General features: G+C 41.8%; 1 protein-coding gene across 2 annotated transcripts in view; it reads right to left on the reverse strand.

The window, feature by feature from the left end:
• The window catches only part of VAV3 (vav guanine nucleotide exchange factor 3), a 166,654-nt gene that overhangs the window by 63,610 nt on the left and 83,010 nt on the right, over positions 1–20,034 (reverse strand). The window contains exons 16-17 of one of the 2 annotated variants that reach the window (XM_086753708.1): positions 6,821–6,922; positions 5,362–5,459 (exon numbers count right to left, since the gene is read on the reverse strand). In XM_086753708.1, coding sequence (XP_086609834.1) covers positions 5,362–5,459; positions 6,821–6,922 — 200 coding nt within the window. Of the gene's footprint in view, positions 1–5,358; positions 5,460–6,820; positions 6,923–20,034 lie in introns of both variants that reach the window. The other variant, XM_086753707.1, reaches the window with a different exon arrangement.

The raw sequence follows: 20,034 nt of genomic DNA on the forward strand, positions 1-20,034 counted from the left end.
GAGACGCCCCTGCTCCGTGCAGGGGGTTGGATTAGATGGCCTTGAAAGGCCCCTTCCAACCCAAACTCTTCTGTGATTCTATTCCAAGTCACAGAAAAATTAAGCGATAGGGCATAAAAGTAGAATATATGAAAATGTAGAGGACTACTTGAGCACATACAGGGCAGCATTTCAGGGGGAATAAAGTTAAATCAATAATGACAGAAACAAGAGCAGAAAACTTCAACCAGCACTGCCGATTTATGGCAACAAGGGCAGGAACAACAACAAAGAAATACGAGGGCTAAATGCAGACGTTTCGTTCTGTTTATTAATTCAGCTGATTAACTTTGCGTCTTTTATCACTGCAACTTCTACAGTCTGTTGAACTGGGCTTCTTTGAAACCAAACATCTGAAGAGCTGGCATATGTTGTGTCATGCATAGCATGACAACACAGCAATTTATCTTCAGATTTTGTCAATGTTTCTCTCATAAGTGTATCATCTAAATCTGGCTCTTGGTAAATTTGTCATTCTAAAGGTTTTATCTGTCTTTGGATGTCTGTCTTTTGAATTTTCACAAACTGTGACTTGGAATGAAATACAACAAGATTTCATCTACTCAGGGAGGTTCTAAGCATCATTTCAGAAAGGCTAGCAAAAATATCTGTTCAGCGGTCTACAAAGAAAACAAAATCTTAAATTGTATAAAACCAGAAGACGCTGAGGAAAATTCAAATGCCTTTAAGAAACCTAATGGTATATTCTCATTGTAGTGTTTTGAATTCTGATCGCCTCTTTTCAAACAGACCTCTAAAAATAGAAGAACTCTACAGAATGGGAATTAAAACTATTTGAGGCACAGAAAAAATTCCACTTATTAAGAGGTAATTAAAAAAAAAAAACATTAAGACCATTTAGTTTAGAAAGTATACTAATAAGAGGTCATAAGACATTATAAAATGTATCATACAGAAGAAGTCAGCCAAGACTTCCGTTGACTCTTCTCACCAAAACCCAGAAAGCCACATATTAAATTAAAAAGGTAAAAATGTCAAACATAACCAGAATAAGATACGCCACCTACAAGTAAAACCCAAAAAAAACCCAAAAGCCAAATGAAAACTTCACAGAACTCACTGTTCCAAAACTTCTGAAACGCAGTTAGGTATTTCTATCAATAAAAACAGGGGAACTATGCAAAAGCATTAATAAGAAGTTAAAACTCTTAGAGCACGAAAAGGATAAAAAGAAAATTTAACAGGATTAAGAAAGCAGCATCATTCCTGGGCATTGTCCACCACACAGAGGATTTGCACGTTTCCTGTGAAGCATCTGGAATCAACCACTGGCAGAATGATGGAACACCAGATTAAACAGACCACACATATCTCATAGCATAAATAAATAAATAAATGGATAGATATATTCCATGTCTGTGGCCGTAACTAATACCACATGACTGGGGAATAAAAATGTCCAGTTTCCTAAAAGGATGATTCTGTTTCCTGTCCATTACGCCCCGTGAAAAGGCTGTAATAGGCCCCTAGAAACAAAAGAAATACATAGCGATACGATAAAAGTTCCAGGCATTTTGCTACTACTGAAGCATTCCGGCTCCGCTCCACAACTTCTCCTCTAACAGCACTCCGGGGCCAGCTTGGCTGATTCCCCGCGGGAGCAGCAAATGACACCACTAGGAAAATTACCTTTATCATTAATTAATTTCTCTAAAGATTTCAAAAGGAAAAGTTTCAAAATTAAAACTATGCTAGAATTTCCTGCGTGTAGAACATACTTTTTCCACAAAATGCAGGGAAAATGTTGAATTTTCTATGATCTCTTTGTGCCTGCGTTCCTTTAATAACATTTCGTGACTTCGCAGGCATGGCAGGTACCTTATGGGAGACCTCATTTCTTGGCATAGCTCTGGAAAATTGTAAACATAGCTCCAGAAAATCGTTTATGCCCAATTTGCACAAATCGGTACTTAAAAGTCTGAAGTCTCCCATCCCTTTCTGGACCACACAGGGAAGCAGGAACTGGTAAAGCTCCTCCTTAAACTTTTCCTTACTCTGCACACATTATGAACAGGCAGCACTGCTCAGTCATCACTCTTTTCTTTAAAAAGGCAAATAAAGAGTAAAAATGGAAAACAGCAGAGAAAAATCGCAAGATTTCCCTTCCTACTCATTGGCCAAGTCCCTCATCAGGTGGAGAGAGGACATATCTTCAGCAAAGTGGGCAAAACCGTTTGTCCTTTCCATACTCATCCATTTGTAGAGCAAGAACTGCAAGAGCAAGGCAAGAACTGAAATTTAGAGGTTGTTTCTGCAGCTGTGATCTGCTCTCAGAGCAGGCTGCAAGGAAGCCACAGCCTAGGACCTCCTGTCGTGCTGCCTCACGAGCAGGTGGAAGATACGCAACTCCACTAGCTTGCAGAAAGAGCTACAGGAATCTGGGAAAAATAGAAAATGTAAGCTAAACATCTAACACAAACCAGTACCTTACAATGCAGTTGCTTCCACTAAAGAAAGACTCGGCACAGTATCGTTTTAGAAAAATCAGGGCAGTGATTTAAAGTAAAATCCAAAATAACATTCTGCTCCTTTGAAGCCGTAAAATGATAATTTATTCCACTTAAAAAGAAGCAGAAATGTGATTTTTTTTTTTCTTCATTTGGTTCCCTTTAGCAAGTGCACAGCATTACTTAAGCCTATTTGCAGAAAACCACACAGACCTTGCGTTATCTAGGCACTGGTGGTCATTCTTACTGATATACACTGCACCACACGTGTCCACAGATCTTTACGGAGGAACAGAAAGACAAGCTCCTGTCTCCTGAGGTGCCAGCTATCCAATTAAAATAAAAACTGCAAAACTGATTAAAACAGAAGGTGCAAAAGGAAGAAAAAAGTAGAAATAGGGGTGGTTTATACCACAGAAGATAGCTATCTTGTGAGGAACAGTATGTGTTTGCTTTTTCACTCTATTAATTTAAATGCAATTGCTCTAAAATATTCAAATTTTGATAAAATTTTAAATATTTATTTTCTTTACAGTACCATAAGAGGTTCTTTGAAAGACCTGTGTTCCAAGAAAGGATTTTGATGAAAAATACCGTGATTGCTTGTATGGCTTTCAGACCTACAAAAGATGACTTTTAAAAAGTCCAGCCTTGGAGGATAGCTTGGAAGCTCTCCAATACAGGAAAGCAACTGAGAAAATCAAGTTCACTGACTGCAGCAGAAGTCAGTACCAGTCATCCTGGTAATTTCATGAAAGAATGATGCAGGCACACAGCAGAGTGAGCAAAAAGCCAAGCAGAAGTCAGGAAGTAACGCAGATGGGGACAAAGACAGAAACCAGCTTATACTATTTTGAAAGAAACAAAAAGCTAGAATCAAAATCTTAAAGCAGCAGCTTAGTGAAGAGCAGCGGATAAAGTCATGATATGATTCAAGCAGCGTTTTGCAAACACTGGAGACAGTAATGTCAAAAAGAAAACTGGATTTTCTTTAAGGGAGGAGGTTGCAGTAGCTTACGTGAGATATGCAAGACATGAGAAACTTCACAAACTATTATGAAATAATTCTGGAAAGGAATGTACAGGTTTAGAGAAGTCAGAAGGACAATTAATTAGAAAGTTCCCCAACATATACAACTACATTTCCCAGAAATCATCATGTGTCCCAATGGCTTTTCTCATTCAAACAACAAGAATTCAAACATACTAATGGGGAGGGAGATTCAGGGTAGGGGGGAGGGGGTGTGTGTTTGTCAGTTGTCTCTGTCATCAGCACCAAATCATCTCTAGAAAGAAGAGTTAAGAACCTGAGCAGAGGGCAGAGTCAAGAACGGCACTACAGTTGTGTGACTGAAGTATAACAAACTCACTGCCACTATAGGAGAGGGGGAAAAGGAGAGGGGGAAAAGGAGAGGGGGAAAAGGAGAGGGGGAAAAGGAGAGGGGGAAAAGGAGAGGGGGAAAAGGAGAGGGGGAAAAGGAGAGGGGGAAAAGGAGAGGGGGAAAAGGAGAGGGGGAAAAGGAGAGGGGGAAAAGGAGAGGGGGAAAAGGAGAGGGGGAAAAGGAGAGGGGGGAAAAGGAGAGGGGGGAAAAGGAGAGGGGGAAAAGGAGAGGGGGAAAAGGAGAGGGGGAAAAGGAGAGGGGGAAAAGGAGAGGGGGAAAAGGAGAGGGGGAAAAGGAGAGGGGGAAAAGGAGAGGGGGAAAAGGAGAGGGGGAAAAGGAGAGGGGGAAAAGGAGAGGGGGAAAAGGAGAGGGGGAAAAGGAGAGGGGGAAAAGGAGAGGGGGAAAAGGAGAGGGGGAAAAGGAGAGGGGGAAAAGGAGAGGGGGAAAAGGAGAGGGGGAAAAGGAGAGGGGGAAAAGGAGAGGGGGAAAAGGAGAGGGGGAAAAGGAGAGGGGGAAAAGGAGAGGGGGAAAAGGAGAGGGGGAAAAGGAGAGGGGGAAAAGGAGAGGGGGAAAAGGAGAGGGGGAAAAGGAGAGGGGGAAAAGGAGAGGGGGAAAAGGAGAGGGGGAAAAGGAGAGGGGGAAAAGGAGAGGGGGAAAAGGAGAGGGGGAAAAGGAGAGGGGGAAAAGGAGAGGGGGAAAAGGAGAGGGGGAAAAGGAGAGGGGGAAAAGGAGAGGGGGAAAAGGAGAGGGGGAAAAGGAGAGGGGGAAAAGGAGAGGGGGAAAAGGAGAGGGGGAAAAGGAGAGGGGACGGGTCAAATTTGGAGTCAGTCTGAGGGAGACCAAATGGTAGCTGAAGTCAAAAGGGTCCTTAAGGTCCCAAAGAGCCGAAGAAGAGCAGGGGAACTGCAAAGGGACAATAGCCAAGGAAGAAACTCAGAATACAACAATCAATTAAAAGAAGAGGGAAAAAATGGTCCTTAGATGTCAGGAGTAGGGAGCCAGTCAACCACCCTTTTGTGAATATTGTGAGTGGACAGAAACCATGGAAACCAGAGAGATGAAAGAGGAAGCTGAGGCAACACAAACAAACAGCTTTAGGAGCTGAAAGGAGACAATTTACATAGACATAAAGGGAGAACCACAAGGATGACAGATGATATGCCATACAGTAGGTGTTACGTATGAGCGGTCTCCGATTAAAACGAGAGCAATTCCTTGTCATATACGACATTGACAAAGAAATTGGGTTTGACCTGTAACAGTTTTCTCTTGCTTTCGAACATTTCAATTTAGTAGCAATAAAAATCCCTATGAATTCTAAATGCAATTCTAATTGTGCTTATAAATGGTAGTTTCACAAGTATGTATGTTACAATAAACACAAATTAGAGGTAAATTAAACCTTAATTATACCTAGCAAGTTTTATGTCCTAATTAAAAATGGTATTCTAACAATAAAAATGACTTACCACCTGAACTAGCTCTGCCACAATTGTCTAATCTTCCTAAACATTCTTTGTGTGCTCCAGCTCCACACTTCGAACATAAATAGCCTTGATAAAATGTTCCCCTGTAAAATAAAATTCGGTAGTGATATATTAGAGGTGATAAATTCCATGCATAAAGAATATAAGAGACATGGCAGAAGATATTAGAAGTAATTTGCTGTTCTGCATAATAACAGTCCTTAAAGGCTTGAGAAAAAGTGACAACTGACAAGCAGCTCATCTGCTTTTCATCTCTAGTAGCCGTTTAAAAATCACAACCAGATTGTTATTCTACTGGTAGTCTAGGAGAACTATCTCCATTGCAATTTAGCCCAAAGCAACTTTGGCACAGGACGCTTGAAATGGTACCGTTATGTATCTGTCCTACTACAGACCTACACCTGGCTTCATCTCAACGGGAATTTGCCAAGACACCATGAAGAATAAGATCTGTTTCAAGAGAGTTGTAAGTGTGAATATATATTTAAGCATTAAGGAGCTTATAGGCTATATTGCAAATATTCTTGACTTTAAATTTGTTCATTTAAAAAAAAAATAGATGGATATCTCGGTACACTTTAGTTAATATTCACAGCTGCTAAATAAGGAGTCACTTTCCTTACTCTAAATGTTCTCCAATTCCCCTTGATGAATTGGAATCTGAGGAAATTGCTACAAAGGAATGCAAGATCCTCTAGATAAAATTATGGGACATAACACTGTCCTTCACTACAGATGCTGCTAAGACTAGAATTTTACCCCCACTTAAAGATCAGGCACTAAGGTATAGATTTTTTTTTTCCAAGTGCCTACACATAAGCTTAAAATGACAATCCATTTTCAAAAGCAATTGAGACACTTTATGAGGCTAAGTCCAGCAGGCTTTCAGTATCACTCAGACATCCGGGGACATGACACAAGGTAGCGCTTGGGGATACCCAAGCTATCCCGGAGCAAACTGGCATGCCTGCGCAGAACAATGCAGCACCAGACTATTTGCGTCTCGAAAGCAAGCCAGCTGTTCATCAGGAACAGAGACACAACGACTCAACTATACTCTTCAAATTCAGAAATTAGCCCGTATCAAACACTTATGAGCATCATCATCATCATCTGATTTTCTGAAAAAAGGATTCCATCTGTTCTTTTGACGGCTCGTCTACAGCCACAGGACCCTTGGAACAGCCATGGTGGTCAAAACTGTACAAAATGGTTGTCATTTACTCTTATGTAAGAACTCCTGTACTAAGCAAAAGAATTGTTATATTGTATTATAAAAATTGTATTATAAAAACTTGCTAATACAACAAGAAATACTATGTGTGTCTTGGGATACGTAACCAGCTAGCCATGTATTTCCACATACTCCTTTGACTTAGATAGTTCACCTTAAAAAAAAACAAAAACAAAAACAAAAACACCCCACCAAACTTAAAAATCTTACCTCAGAAGCATCTGACAGACTTTGCAAGACGTCACACGACTGAAGGTATGCATTTTGAACTCATGAAAGCTTGTATCCGCATAGTCTGGCCGTATGTTTGAGCTAAAAAAAAAAAATTAAATCTGCTTTAAAGCAATGACATCTAGAATATAATGCAGCATTCACAGCAGGAAACCTGAATCAATGAACAACTAGTTTTATTTACACTTTAATGTTTTTCACTGAGGTGAACCAGAAATATGGACTTGACAACACACCTTGAAATGACATCTGAAGTACGATATTATACAGACCTGGTCCTTAAAACACACTCTGTAACTACCTGAGCTGTCACAATAACTGGAAAACTATCCATCAAAAGAATACGCTGGTTTTTATTCCTGTTCAAGTAACTAGGATTATTCTAGAGACCTAAAGAACGCTCATTTTTTCGTTCTCAAATATTTTGTTATGTGCACGTACAGGGAAGAGCAGTTCCCACCGAGAACCACCACCGCAGATGTGGGACAGGTAGGTCACAACTGTGCAGCAAGACACTGGATAACACAAGTCATTTCAAAAGCAATTAGAAAATCCTGGGGCTCGGCTAGTCTTTCTTAAATGAGTTGCCCAATGCCTACAGCTGTTGCTACACACACTTCACAAATAAAATAGAAAAGCACTGTTCACACTGCTAAAATACCAGCACACCACTGGCAGACTGCTTTCCAAAGATCAGGTTTATGTACAAAGCACTGGACCATTACTGTACATGTGCTTCGTTTATTCTCCTCGCTGATCCCTTTTAAAAGCAGGAGTATAATTTAAAAATGACCCACTCATCATTTTGTTGCACTGGTGACTGTCTGCAGGTTTATTTACATTTTCTTAAGTAATTGTGGCAGTTCAGCCCCGCTCAGGACACAGTCTCCCTCTCACTCCCCTACATTTGAGGGAACAAGGAGAGATAATATAACAAAAAAAGGCTCAAGGTTTGAGATAAGGACAGGGAGAAAATCCTTAAAGTTACCATTACAGGCAAAACGGACTCGACTTGGGGAAAACTATTTGTTTATTATCGAAACCAAAGCCAGATAAGGAGAGAGAGAACAAAATAACTTGCCCCACCCCTCCCTCTTCCCGGGCTTAACTTCATTTCAAATTATCTCTACCTCTTTCCCCGAGCAGCACAGGGGGGAAGAGGGAATGGGGGTTGCGGTCAGTTCATCCCGCGTTGTTTTACGCTGCTGCTTCCTCCTCGGGGGAAGAACTCCTCACATTCCTCCCCTGCTCCAGCGTGGGGTCCCTCCCATGGGCCACAGTCCTTCGTGGAACTGCTCCGGCGTGGGTCATCTCTTCCACGGGGTGCAGTCCCTCCAGAACGGCTGTCCCAGCGGGGCCTCCACAGGCCACAACGTCCTCACAAAAAATCCTTCACAACAGGCTGGCAGACGCCTCTCAGGGTCTCTTCACATCTCATCTCCTCTCCACTTCTCTCAGCCGGGCCGGGCCGAGTCGGGCCCAGTCACCGCCCGGCGGGAGGCCAGAGGGTGAGGGGTGCAAGGCCCACAAGGCTCGCGCCTCCCCCTTTCTGTCCCCGCTCAGCTGCTTCACATCTTCTCCTTTTTTTTTTTTTTTTGTTTTCCCCTTCTTAAATCCGTTATCACAGAGGTGTTATCACGGGACATTCTGCTACCAATTGGCTGGGCACTGGCCAGCAGTGGGTCCGCCCTGGGCCTGGCCGAGTCCACTGAACAAAGGGGAAACTTCCAGCAGCTTCTTACAGAAACTGCCACCTTAGGGCCCCCCCCCACCCCGAATAAAACCAGGACAATAATCCATTCAATTTTTTCTGTCATCTTCCCTATTTCCAAGATTAGGAAAGGAAAACAGGAATGTTCAGTTGATTTGGTTTGGTTTTGTTTTGTTTTGTTTTAATTCAATAACATCCCCAAACTAGCTTACCACTGTCAAAACCGGTAACACTGAAATGCTAGGTGCATAATTTAATATTAAGGTAGACTCTATCAGACAAGAAAAAAAATAAATATAATAGGGATTGATGTATTTTTAAATATTATTTATATTGGAATGCTTAGGATTCCATAAATTTCTGATATTTTTCTAGCAAAAACATAGGAATGCATGATGCATAAGAATTAAAATAGGAGAAAAATCCTGAATGTAAGAATGCAAGAACCTACAACAAGTAGATCTGGAACAAGTTACAGCAGCTGCTTTTTGTTGACTGTTTCGTTCAGAACAGGAGAGGCTGCAAAACCACGTCAGAAGTATCAGCCTAACGCGCAGAGACTCATCAGATTTGAAAGCAAGTGAAATTAATCCAAACAACCTGACCATTTTTCAAGAACAAACCAAGGAAAAAATACCATTCGTTTGGTTAGAACAGGATCAATCTTCAAAAATAATAAGCGTGGCAGATGAAAAGAAAAAAATTACAACCTCATATGGACAGCTGTTTAACACAAGCGTATGACTATATATAATTTCCTTTTGTATGTAAACATTCTTTTCCATTCTTCTCCCGGGCTATCTTCCACAAAGATGGAAATACATGAACTACTGGAAATACACCTCCTATTAACAGAACAAAGATCATACACTGTGGTCATTCTTCTTTATATGAAAAGTAATATTTGGGTTTCTTTGTATTTCATAAAGCCATTTCACTTTACAATCCTAATAGCAAAAGTTATTCTTAAGAGGAAAAAAAAGCATAGTGCTAAAATGGCAAAGAATGAAGCTGCTGCCTCACAGAAGAGCTGTCACAAGGCCCTCCATGTTCTTTCAACATACATTGTTTTATTTCACCGATGGGCTAAACGATCCAATTACAATGTCCGGAACAAGGCAGAAGATTTATCCAGATAAACAGACTTACACCTTCGGCTCTCTGCTCTATGCTAAAAAATTGGATATGTTTGTCCTGCTTGTGTAAGTAGAGGAATACAAAATATATACTAAATACAAACTTTGGCACAAAATGCAAACTTTTGTTTATCTTGTCCACCGTTACCTACAGGAGGACCTAGGCTGGTTCCAAGTACTACCCGGTTCTTAAGGACCATAAGAACGTACCGTAAAGAGTGAGTCCCTCGGCTTCTTTAAACCCCACGAGGTTTTAGTTTCGTGATTGTAAGTCTAACGATTATGTCAATAAATTCTCTATCTAAAGACCTGTTCGTTCTTCACGACCTACACATCTTTCATACTCCCTATCAATTCACTACCATCTAACTTCACATCTTTCCTTGTTGGCTAACGCTAAGCTAGCACAAAGATCGTCTAAAATAGCTTTTTTAAAAGACATGAGCCTGAGAAGCTCTTTTAGAAAGGGCACACAGCAACTCTTCATAAACCAAAAGGACTTTTCATATTTCGCTAGCCCACCCTTCCACCACTCAAAAGACACCATTTTTTCTGCCTTTTTTCCCATAAAGCCACATCACCCAGAAGAAAAAGCTTAAAAATCCCTAATAAGAAAAGTTTAGTGAATCAAAGAAGACACCACTGAAGTGCATCACGCAGGAATTAGCGTATTACAGAGGATCCTGTGCAGAAAGAGCAGGAATCTACAAGAGAAGAAACGAAACCTCCTGTACAGTCTTTCTTTTTGCACAGACTTGGAAGATCCTTCCAAGCAGTCGTCTCAAAATGGACAATGCCAGTGCATTCACTGAGAAGAGCAGTGTTCAAGTTCTCTTTCGTCTCTTCCTTTCTCATTCTAATCATTCATCCCAATTGTCTCAGATTTAAGGTCACTCAGGAACGTCTTTTATTCCAGTTCACACATCAGCAAAATCTATTCTCAAACTTGAGAGTCCGTCACATTTCAAAAAGATCAAGATTTTACCCATTATCTCATTATTCTCTTCATAAAGAAACTGTATTAAAAATATTAATGTTTAGACACATTGTTATCAGTTGATTCACGTTAGACAAGAACGCATTTGATCACTGCTCAAAAAAAGAAGCATTCAATATTTATGCAAAAGCAAAGTCTCCAGTCATCAATTTCAGAGATGGAATAAGGAAAGCTTTGTAGAAAAATATCTGTTGCAGTGTTAACTGTGGACAAGACTCTTGCACACCCAGGTACCTGATCAGTCATGCCGCATTACGGCAAACCCAGTCCTGCAGTCACACTGCCCACCGCCTCAGAAAACTCTGAGATAATCCGAGATGCCGCACTGTAGCTGTAGATATCAAGTAGCAAGCCTAACGTAAAGTCTGAAACAATGAGCCTAGGGGGGTCTGATGCTTTAGTTTTCAATATATTGCTTTTCAACACATCAAAAATAATGCAGAAAGTAACCCAACTCAATACCACATGGAAGTTTCCAACTAGAGGTTAGCACAACTCTCCTCTGACTGTCCAAGCCCAAATACCATGAAGACTGACCAGAGGAAGTTTTTTTTCCACAAAACCTTTCACGCTGAATAGCATATACTATTTTTGAGTTTTTAAATACAGTAACTAAAGCTGATGACAGAAAAACAGCAGTCACAGCACAGCATACAACTTTTCAGAGTCATGTCCCACCATCAAGAAGCTCTTTCAGCATTCAAGCCTTCACACCGATACCCTGAGAACACAACCACAGCCGTCACAACACAGTCCAGAGAACATCGCATCCTTCTCAACTCTTCCCTTCCCTTCTACTTCCTGACCTGGGGGCATTTCCAAGACATAGAAAATACTGAATATTAGGTCATTGCTAATTTTAAGCTTCATACTAATAATATTTTCTTCTTCACAAGGAGGATTTCTTGCTGGAAAAAAAAAAAATGGAACCCAGGAACTCACACACAATTGTTCTAAAAATTCAAACATATTGAAGCAATTTCTGTGGCTAGCAGTTGGAGTTATGTGGCTAATTTTGGAGTTAAACTGGGCTCCTTCCCCATCACAGTGGAACAGTCACCAGTCAGGCCCTCTCACAGGTTCCTCAGTCCCCCCTCCACAACAGCTTCTACTATGGGGTGCCCCAGGCTCATCACAAATGAAACGTTTTATCCGTCTCTACTGCCAAACAATCTTGATGAGTAGCCAGAGCAGAGAGTCACCCATGTACCAGAAATACTTCATCTAGGGTAAACAGTGGACAGAGAACCTGTTCCTCATTTTATGGTAACACTCTGTTTCTTATTTGTCAAGTAATGTGGGGAGTCAAAAGTAGTTTCCCTTCCTCTCTCCTACTTTTTCCCCAGGCTGTTTTAACTCCTACACTCCAGCAGAGACAAAATGTCAGGATACAGAAAGCGAGTAAATCTGTAATGAGGAAATTTTTTCCAATTCTCTCCTCAATTCAGCAGCAGAGTTTGTGTAAGGGACAAGCACGAGTGCCCTCTCCTGCGCAGTGCTGGATCCCCATAACCAGATTTCCTCCAGTCACTACAGCAACATCCCTGGGCTGCCCCTGAGCTTTTTGAGTAAAGTTTTCTCTTTCCAAGTTACCTGCAGAATATTAGTCCCACTGGGACCAATTCACCGCCACATCACCAGCCCAGAGACCTGCGGATGCTTGTCGTGCTGGTCTCCTCTGTCATTTGGACACGCAGTTCCCGTCTGTGTCAGCCGTGGGAGCCGCCGTTCAAGGAGCACAACGGCCATCGTCGTCAGTCAGTCCTGCAGCTCTGAACAGACCTTTCATCTGCCAAGTTTGCAGAGTTCAGTGTAGAAGAGTTATCCAGGTATCTCACTCGCTTCCCCTTGGTATCAACAGGCTTCACAGCGCTCTGTTTTTGCTGACTTCGTGCATATGCAATATTCCCCTTTCAAAAATACTTCTCCACGTTTGCAGTGCCGCTTCTTTCCCTTGACTCTTGCTTCTCAAAAGAGCAAATTGATCCTAGGCCAAGTCTGTCTTTGGCCACTTGTGTAACGCAGCGCCTTTATAAAGGGGGTCTGGAAGTGTCACATTATCAGGAGCCCCCCACAAGCTCTGGCAGTCAGAACTCATCCCAGTAATAACCTTCGCCTGGATTAACGGCACACCTGGCCACACAGTAATGCTGCAGACAGCCCAAAATTCTCTTGTCACAAGGCATCTAGGCACCTATGCCTATGGAGTAAGGAATAAATTCTCTGTACCTCAAAATACCAAAATAGTTTGTGCATATGAATAAAATGAAAGAGTTTAAGCTACAGCTTTCTAACACTTTCCTATAGTGGCTGGGATAACAGTTCAAAAACTTAAAGTAATTCTTAACCCTCAAGACACAAACTTGTCACAACCGAAACACTAATACCTAAGTCCAAATAAAGGTATGAGCCTTGGCAATCTGGACATATCCAACAGTGCGAGCTCCATACCTCATTTTACAAAACTGATCTTTGACCATCTCGCATACTGCCACGAAAAGTGTCCATCCCAATGCCAGGCAGCTTAGGGGGGACTGGCTACCGTCCTTTCTTACTTAATCGAAGCCATATTCTGATGAGAAAGCATTAAGCTCAGAATGTGTCTGAGCAGCAGTAGCATACAACAGGCATTTCGCTACCTTCTAGCAACAACTCAATTTGTTTAGCGGTGTTCTTACATTCACGTTTGTTTCCAACAAGAAAAACTACACAGAGTGCCCTCATCACAGCAGGGCGGACTGAACAGACGACCCGTAATTCCTTCAGCGGGCTAGGCACAAACAGGCTTTCTCTTACTCTCAGTTTAAACTTCCTCTACGCAGTTAAGGCTTACAAAATAAGACGCACCGGGAAAACTACTAAACTTTCAGTCCCAAAACTCTACCTTCTCTTTCTACTAAATATGCAATCACCGCAGATAATGCATCCCAAGAGAACAAATAAAAGGCTAAGAGACAGTTTACTACGGCTCCTTCCTTCTATTTTCCTACGTGGGGAATAAGCGCATTAAAATCCCAGTCTTCATTTCCAGAAAGGCAGTATTTTCTAAAGATATAAACAACTTTAAAAATCATTGTTTCACAAATCATCACATATTCCCTTGGCTGTTTTGCCCTTCCGATGTTTAAGTATTGCCCTGGAGACATTAAGAACTATTGTCTCCATTTGTTTGCACGGACGCATCAGTGAAAGCCTACCGGCTGCCAACAGATCTAACAAAAATAAAATAAACGGATAAAAATAAAGTATTGCGTTGATTAGATTAATTACATCCTTACAGCAAGTTTTAATTTCAAATAGAAAATAATGAAATGCAAATACTACTGACACAGAGCCCACAGAAGAGGTGGCACTATAAACGCGTAAAGAGTGGAAGCAACAAGAATCTGCCGGCTTTGGCTCCTGGCTGCGGGCGCCGGTCTCGCAGCACAGCGCTAGCAACAGGGAGGGATCCGGCAGTATCTACTCCTACTCTGCAAAGAGTTAAAGGAAGCAGACTTGGGAACGCAGTACAAAAGAAAGCTCTCCTCTCTCTTTTCCTCAAAATCTATTTACTTTTACCTTTAATGGTACCCGTCAGAAACTGTAGTTTAAACAACCTGCAAAGTCCACTGCTGTCCTCCACTAGTGACCAGTTCTTCTGTCTTCCTCGCTGTATTTTGAGGGCCATTTCTTTTAATTGCTTCCTTGGCAGCTTTTCAATACTAGCTTGGCTTCAGCAATTAAGATCTGTACAGATTCCCCCCCTTCCCGGGTTAAGGCCACCGAGAAGGTGTTGCTTACACCCATTACAAACAATTCAATTAATGTTGGAAAATTGCTTCTCTGGAGTACTTCATTAACACCTCCATTTCTCCTTCCCAGACTTCAAGTATTTTTAAAACTAAACTTATTTTCCTTCCTTTCCTTTCCTTTAAACTGGAAGGAAAAACATATTACAGGATGTTGTGGTTTAACACCAGTCAGCAATCAAACACCACGCAGTCACTCGCTCACCTTTCCCCTGCCCAGCATCAAAATATAGGGATGCTAAGATATACAAAATGAACAACTGTCAGCTGTATTGGCTGCACCCCTCCCAGCTTCCTGCAGCTGCACGTTACCAAAACCCGGGAAGCTGCAAAAAGTCCTTGGTCTCTTTAGCAACAACTCATAACATCAGTGTATTGTCAACAGCCTTCACATACCAAACCCCACACTAAATCCAAACCACAGCAGCTACTGGGAAGAAAATTATCTCCAGCCCAGTTGAAATCAGAACACAGGGGCACATCATTTTTCCACCACAAAAAGCACATAGATGCTTAATTGCAGGAATCGCAGCACAAATAGGAAAATAAAGAAGAAATGCATCGCATAAAAAGAAATGTAAACACAACCCTTAGCAAATGGATCAAGAAGGCTTCTTCCAAAAGTGAATTAGCTGCAAAACAAGGCAGGGCTTCAAGGAGAGCGGGTGCTGACCTAGGCACTGTTGAGTAGATCACCTCTGTTAAATACGGAGAAAGCAAAGCTATTGCAAGAGTCACAGGTTTGGCAGAAGAGGACAGTGAGAAGCTGCCCTCTCTCTGTGAGGTTGACAGTTTTCTGTCAAAAGGGAAAAACATGCTAGGATGTTCTAATGACACTTATTTTTTGTTTTGACTCCTTTTTGCAGAAATGCTATTTAGGTCAGGTTCTGAAGATTTTTTTTTTCCCCATGTCAGTCTCTTCAAGAAATTATGCAGGGCTCGATTGTATGCAGACGTTTGCGAAATATCCCATAATTTAAGATGTGCATTATATTTGAACCTAAGTAGCCACTGCACTGGACTCAAACTTGGCTTTAGAGAACAGTTAACGTAGCTGTGAGCCCAGAGGCGCAGCCGAGAAGCAGATGCATGAAGTATCAGATAAGGAGGCTGCAGTGAATTGCGACTGGTTTAGATATTAAGAGAAGAAATACTACAGGGAGCTCAGACAAAATCCAATACCTTGAACTCTCCTCAACTCTCAACCCTGACTGGGACCTTTGCACTTTAGAGCCCCTATTATTCTGCACTCCATGTTATGCTTATAATAATTTAAAAGGCTCCATACAGAACAGCTCCATACAGAACGGCAGACACCCTGAGCACGAACCGCTGGAGAACATTTCAAAGCGTATGTGACATGAAATCTGATCCGTACGCGTGCAGCGGAGCCTGTAAAGAACACGGCACAGGTGAATACCTGAGGGTACTGGAAATCTGCATTCCAGTTTTACTTACTGCCCTAATATTTCACATTGCTGCAGAAAATGCATCAATAAACCCAGATCTGCCGTAGGTATTTCTACGTTATTAATTGCTAAGTGAAATTGTTTATGAAGACATCCTAAGTTAAAATTCCTGGTTTGTACCAAAATGGCCTCCTTTCAAAATTTTAAGCGCCTTAGAAGTTAGCCATGACACCTGGGACTGAGCATCTTAGAAAACTGCGGAAAATTTAACTAGGCAATAAAATATAGCTAACATTTGTCAGGTATTCAAATGTTTTAAGTAATAGCATGGATGGTAGAAGTTAAAAAAACAGAAAACCATATACACAACTATTGAACAAGCTAAAAAGCTTTCAGCCAAACTTCACATGAAGAATTTCATGCAAAGTTGGTCCCAAGAGATGTTCAACCCGTCTGCTCCGACACGCAGCGGATTTCCCGCAGAAGCCTGTTCCGCACAAGCAGCACAGCCAGCCTTACGTTTGCGCTCCCCTTCTCTCCACGCAAACCCTTGCAGCTCTGTGCAACCACCGCCATCGCAACTGCTCACTTCAGAGAGCAGGCTGGCGTCTCACGGAAAGGCATTTGTGCAATAAATAACAAAATGAGAGCACAGAGACAAAAGACAAATAAATAATGCTTTTTCAATCTTTACGAGGATTTTGTTCTTTATTGTAAAAAGGTGAAGAGAGAGAACGGCGCCCTTCAGGGGTGTTCCACTAGAGGTGGGCAATGTCATCTCTCAAAGGATGATTTCCAGCTTCTTTTCTCCCTCCTCTTCTCAGGAGCTGAATCCTTACAGCTAACTCATTTCCTCTGCTCCAGCTCGGCTGTTGTATTTCAGACTCATCTTTGAAGATGCTATTTACTGAATTAATCAATCAATCAATTCTCCATATGCTAATACTCAAACATTCCGGTTTGTCACATCAAAGAGTCTCCATCAAGAAGACATGTTATATAATTAAGTTAACCGTATCACAAGTAAATTGCGCTTTTGATCGAGAACGCACAACTTCTAAGACTTTGCTAGGAAATTTGCTTATTTGATCATATGATGAGTGGTTTTTTTGAGATCAAGGAAATTATCTTGTTAACTTTTTGGAAATGTATTGCATTGTTTCAAACAAGATAATGGCTTTCTTTTTTCCTTATCAGCCTACTTCCCCGAAAAGCATGGCAGATTGACTGCTTTGAGCTAATCTACTCTTGTGTAACATTTTTAAACTCCACCTGATAGGAACAAAGCTCACTCACACATCAATGTTTGTAAATCAAAGGCCTCAATACTTTACATACTTTAATATTCACTGGCTGAGTCTTATTTGTGAAAGTTGTGTCTTACAAATCAAAAATTTATGAAGTCGCTTGTCTTCAACTACTTTATGAGATATTTACCCTTAATTGAAGACAAATGTCTATGTTTTGGAGAAAACAATGTCAATATAGGATGTAATTTACAAGTTTATGGCTATCTACCAGACAAACGCCTAAATCTGCTATGAAAAGAGAGCAGTGGCTTGCTGGGAGATACTGGGACATCTGTTCTTAGAGCCAAAGCATGAGGACAAACACGTGAGGCAGCATTCCATGTTTAAAGGCTGAAAAGAACTAACACCTTGCGCAAAACCCAATGTTTTGATGGTGGTACTTTATTTTCATTATGTAGTGTCACTACAAATTTATTTCACTGAATTTGAAGGAACATGTATTAATTTTCATAGTAATAGGCCTCACGTTGTAGGGTACGTTGTAAAAACATAAGGACAGGGAAATCTTCAATTTCTGCGAACCAGAAGACATAATATTAAAGGATATTTGTCATCTCCAAGCGTTTGCACACTGTTTTCACAAATTGTGTTTTGCTTCACATTCTACGCTGTCCTTACACTGTGCTCTTAATCATACACAGAACCTTCACACAGTTCTTGCTGCGTCTGGAATAATCTACAGAAATTGCATAACTATGAATACGCTGTGAATGATCGCTTCCAGCCCTGGGACACATTCCATCAAAAACAACTGGAGCCATAGCAAAGCGCAGGCACCCGCTCTCCTTCGGCAGAGATGAACTTGGCGTTCATGCTGGCAGTGCTGAAATGTCTGCGCTGATGGGGAAGCGCAGGCAGAGGCGTCTGGTTAGTGCTTCGGTAACCTACGTGAGGCTGGTGTAGGTGAATCACCTTTGCAGGCTATTTGAAAAATGCAGCAGATATCTAAGGCTTTTAATGGGCTTCGATAAGAAAGCTTTAAATTAATGTGTCAGTGTTCAATATGTCAGAGCTCAGATATCCTCTCCGCAGAAGTCTGAATGCACATGCATTATTAATGCACCGGGGGAACAGATCTGTTTGAGCTGGATCTGACCAGCGCCATTAGCCACGCAGCGCAAACCACATTTGGAAACAGGCACGGTAACAGGTAAGAGAACACTCTTAACCTACCTTGCTTTCTTTCAAATCTAGAAAATCCATGAGCTCCATCTACAATTTACGTAGTTTGCCTAATCTGAAGTGTTGCGTGCACACGTATCAGGTTTGCGAATCAGTGAATCTGGGGATTATTTCCCTACAATCAGATGATGTGCGCTGCACCTCTTGAGTTACAGGGCGTGAATTTACGTCCAGCTGAAATGGTAATTTTTCAGAAACATGGCAGACTGTACCTGAGCTGCCGCACAAACTCTGTAGTGACCTGAAACTTGAATACAGTGTAATTAAAACAAACACCACTAATTTATTGAGAGCTGTACAGCTTTCATGTCTAAAATCTTTTATCTGGATATTAAAAATATAAAAAAAAAAACCCAGATTCATTAACTCCATGCAATTAACGCATACGCTAATCACTATAATGACCATGTGTTTTCCACTGCTTTTCAGGCATTACTAATTAGAAATGACGTTAATATTGCAATGTCAAAGCAGAAACTGCAATCATATGACTTCTGAAGGTGAAATTTTCACTAAGTCCATTTTAGAAAGGCCAGTTCCTCTGCCTGCACTGCTCAGTTTGTGAGAGAGCCGCAGAGCGCAGGCGAACCCAAGGCGTGTTACAGCGCTGCTGCGTGAGACTCGGCAGCATTGGCTCTGCGCACCCTGAAACCCAGCGGTACCAAACTCGGGCCGCCCAGGCCCTGAGCAACCTAAACCCTGCAGGAGACCGGAGTCGACAACCTCCACGCACCCTTCCAACCTAACTTCCGCGATTGCATTTTAAATTGCGTTTGTGTCATGTGTTCCTATCTCGGAATACACGCTGAAGCCAAGCTTGCTGACGGCTGTTTTTAGAGTAGATTACACAGAACAGTGGAGAAACCTGAGAAAGGCTTAATTAAATTACCAAACTGGCCACCATGATGACAAAATAAAAGCAGCAAAACCAGCAGAAGATACTGCATGTCATAGAATCATAGAATCATAGAATGGTTAGGGTTGGAAGGGACCTTCAAAGGTCATCTAGTCCAACCCCCCTGCAAGGAGCAGGGACATCCCCGACTAGGTCAGGTTGCTCAGAGCCTCATCCAGCCCGGCCTTGAATGCTTCCAGAGATGGGGCCTCCACCACCTTTCTGGGCAACCTGTTCCAGTGTTCTATAACTCGCATCGTAAAAAAATTTTTCCTAATTTCTAATCTAATCTACCCCCCCTCTATTTTAAAACCATTACCTCTCGTCCTATCGCAACAGTCCCTACTAAACAGCCTTTCCCCATCTTTCTTGTAGGCCCCCTTGAGGTACTGGAAGACCGCTATCAGGTCTCCCCGGAGCCTCCTCTTCTCCAGGCTGAACAGCCCCAACTCTCTCAGCCTGGCCTCATAAGAGAGGTGCTCCAGCCCTCTGAGCATCTGCGTGGCCTCCTCTGGACCTTCTCCAACTGGTCCATGTCCTTCTTGTGTTGGGGGCTCCAGAACTGGACACAGTACTCCAGGTGGGGTCTCACACTAATGGATTCAGATATTAAGCCAGTGGGAAAATACTATAAGTGGCTTTTCATGGAAAAGGTCTCTGCCGTCGTGAGCAAGACAACACACATCTGTGCCACGCTCCACGGTGATCAACAAACAAACTCCACATAAATAAATATTTAGTGGACCGAAGTAAATGAGACAG

The sequence above is a fragment of the Chlamydotis macqueenii genome, chromosome 8, assembly GCF_036417535.1.
Source record: "Chlamydotis macqueenii isolate bChlMac1 chromosome 8, bChlMac1.mat, whole genome shotgun sequence".
Classification (NCBI taxonomy): domain Eukaryota; kingdom Metazoa; phylum Chordata; class Aves; order Otidiformes; family Otididae; genus Chlamydotis; species Chlamydotis macqueenii.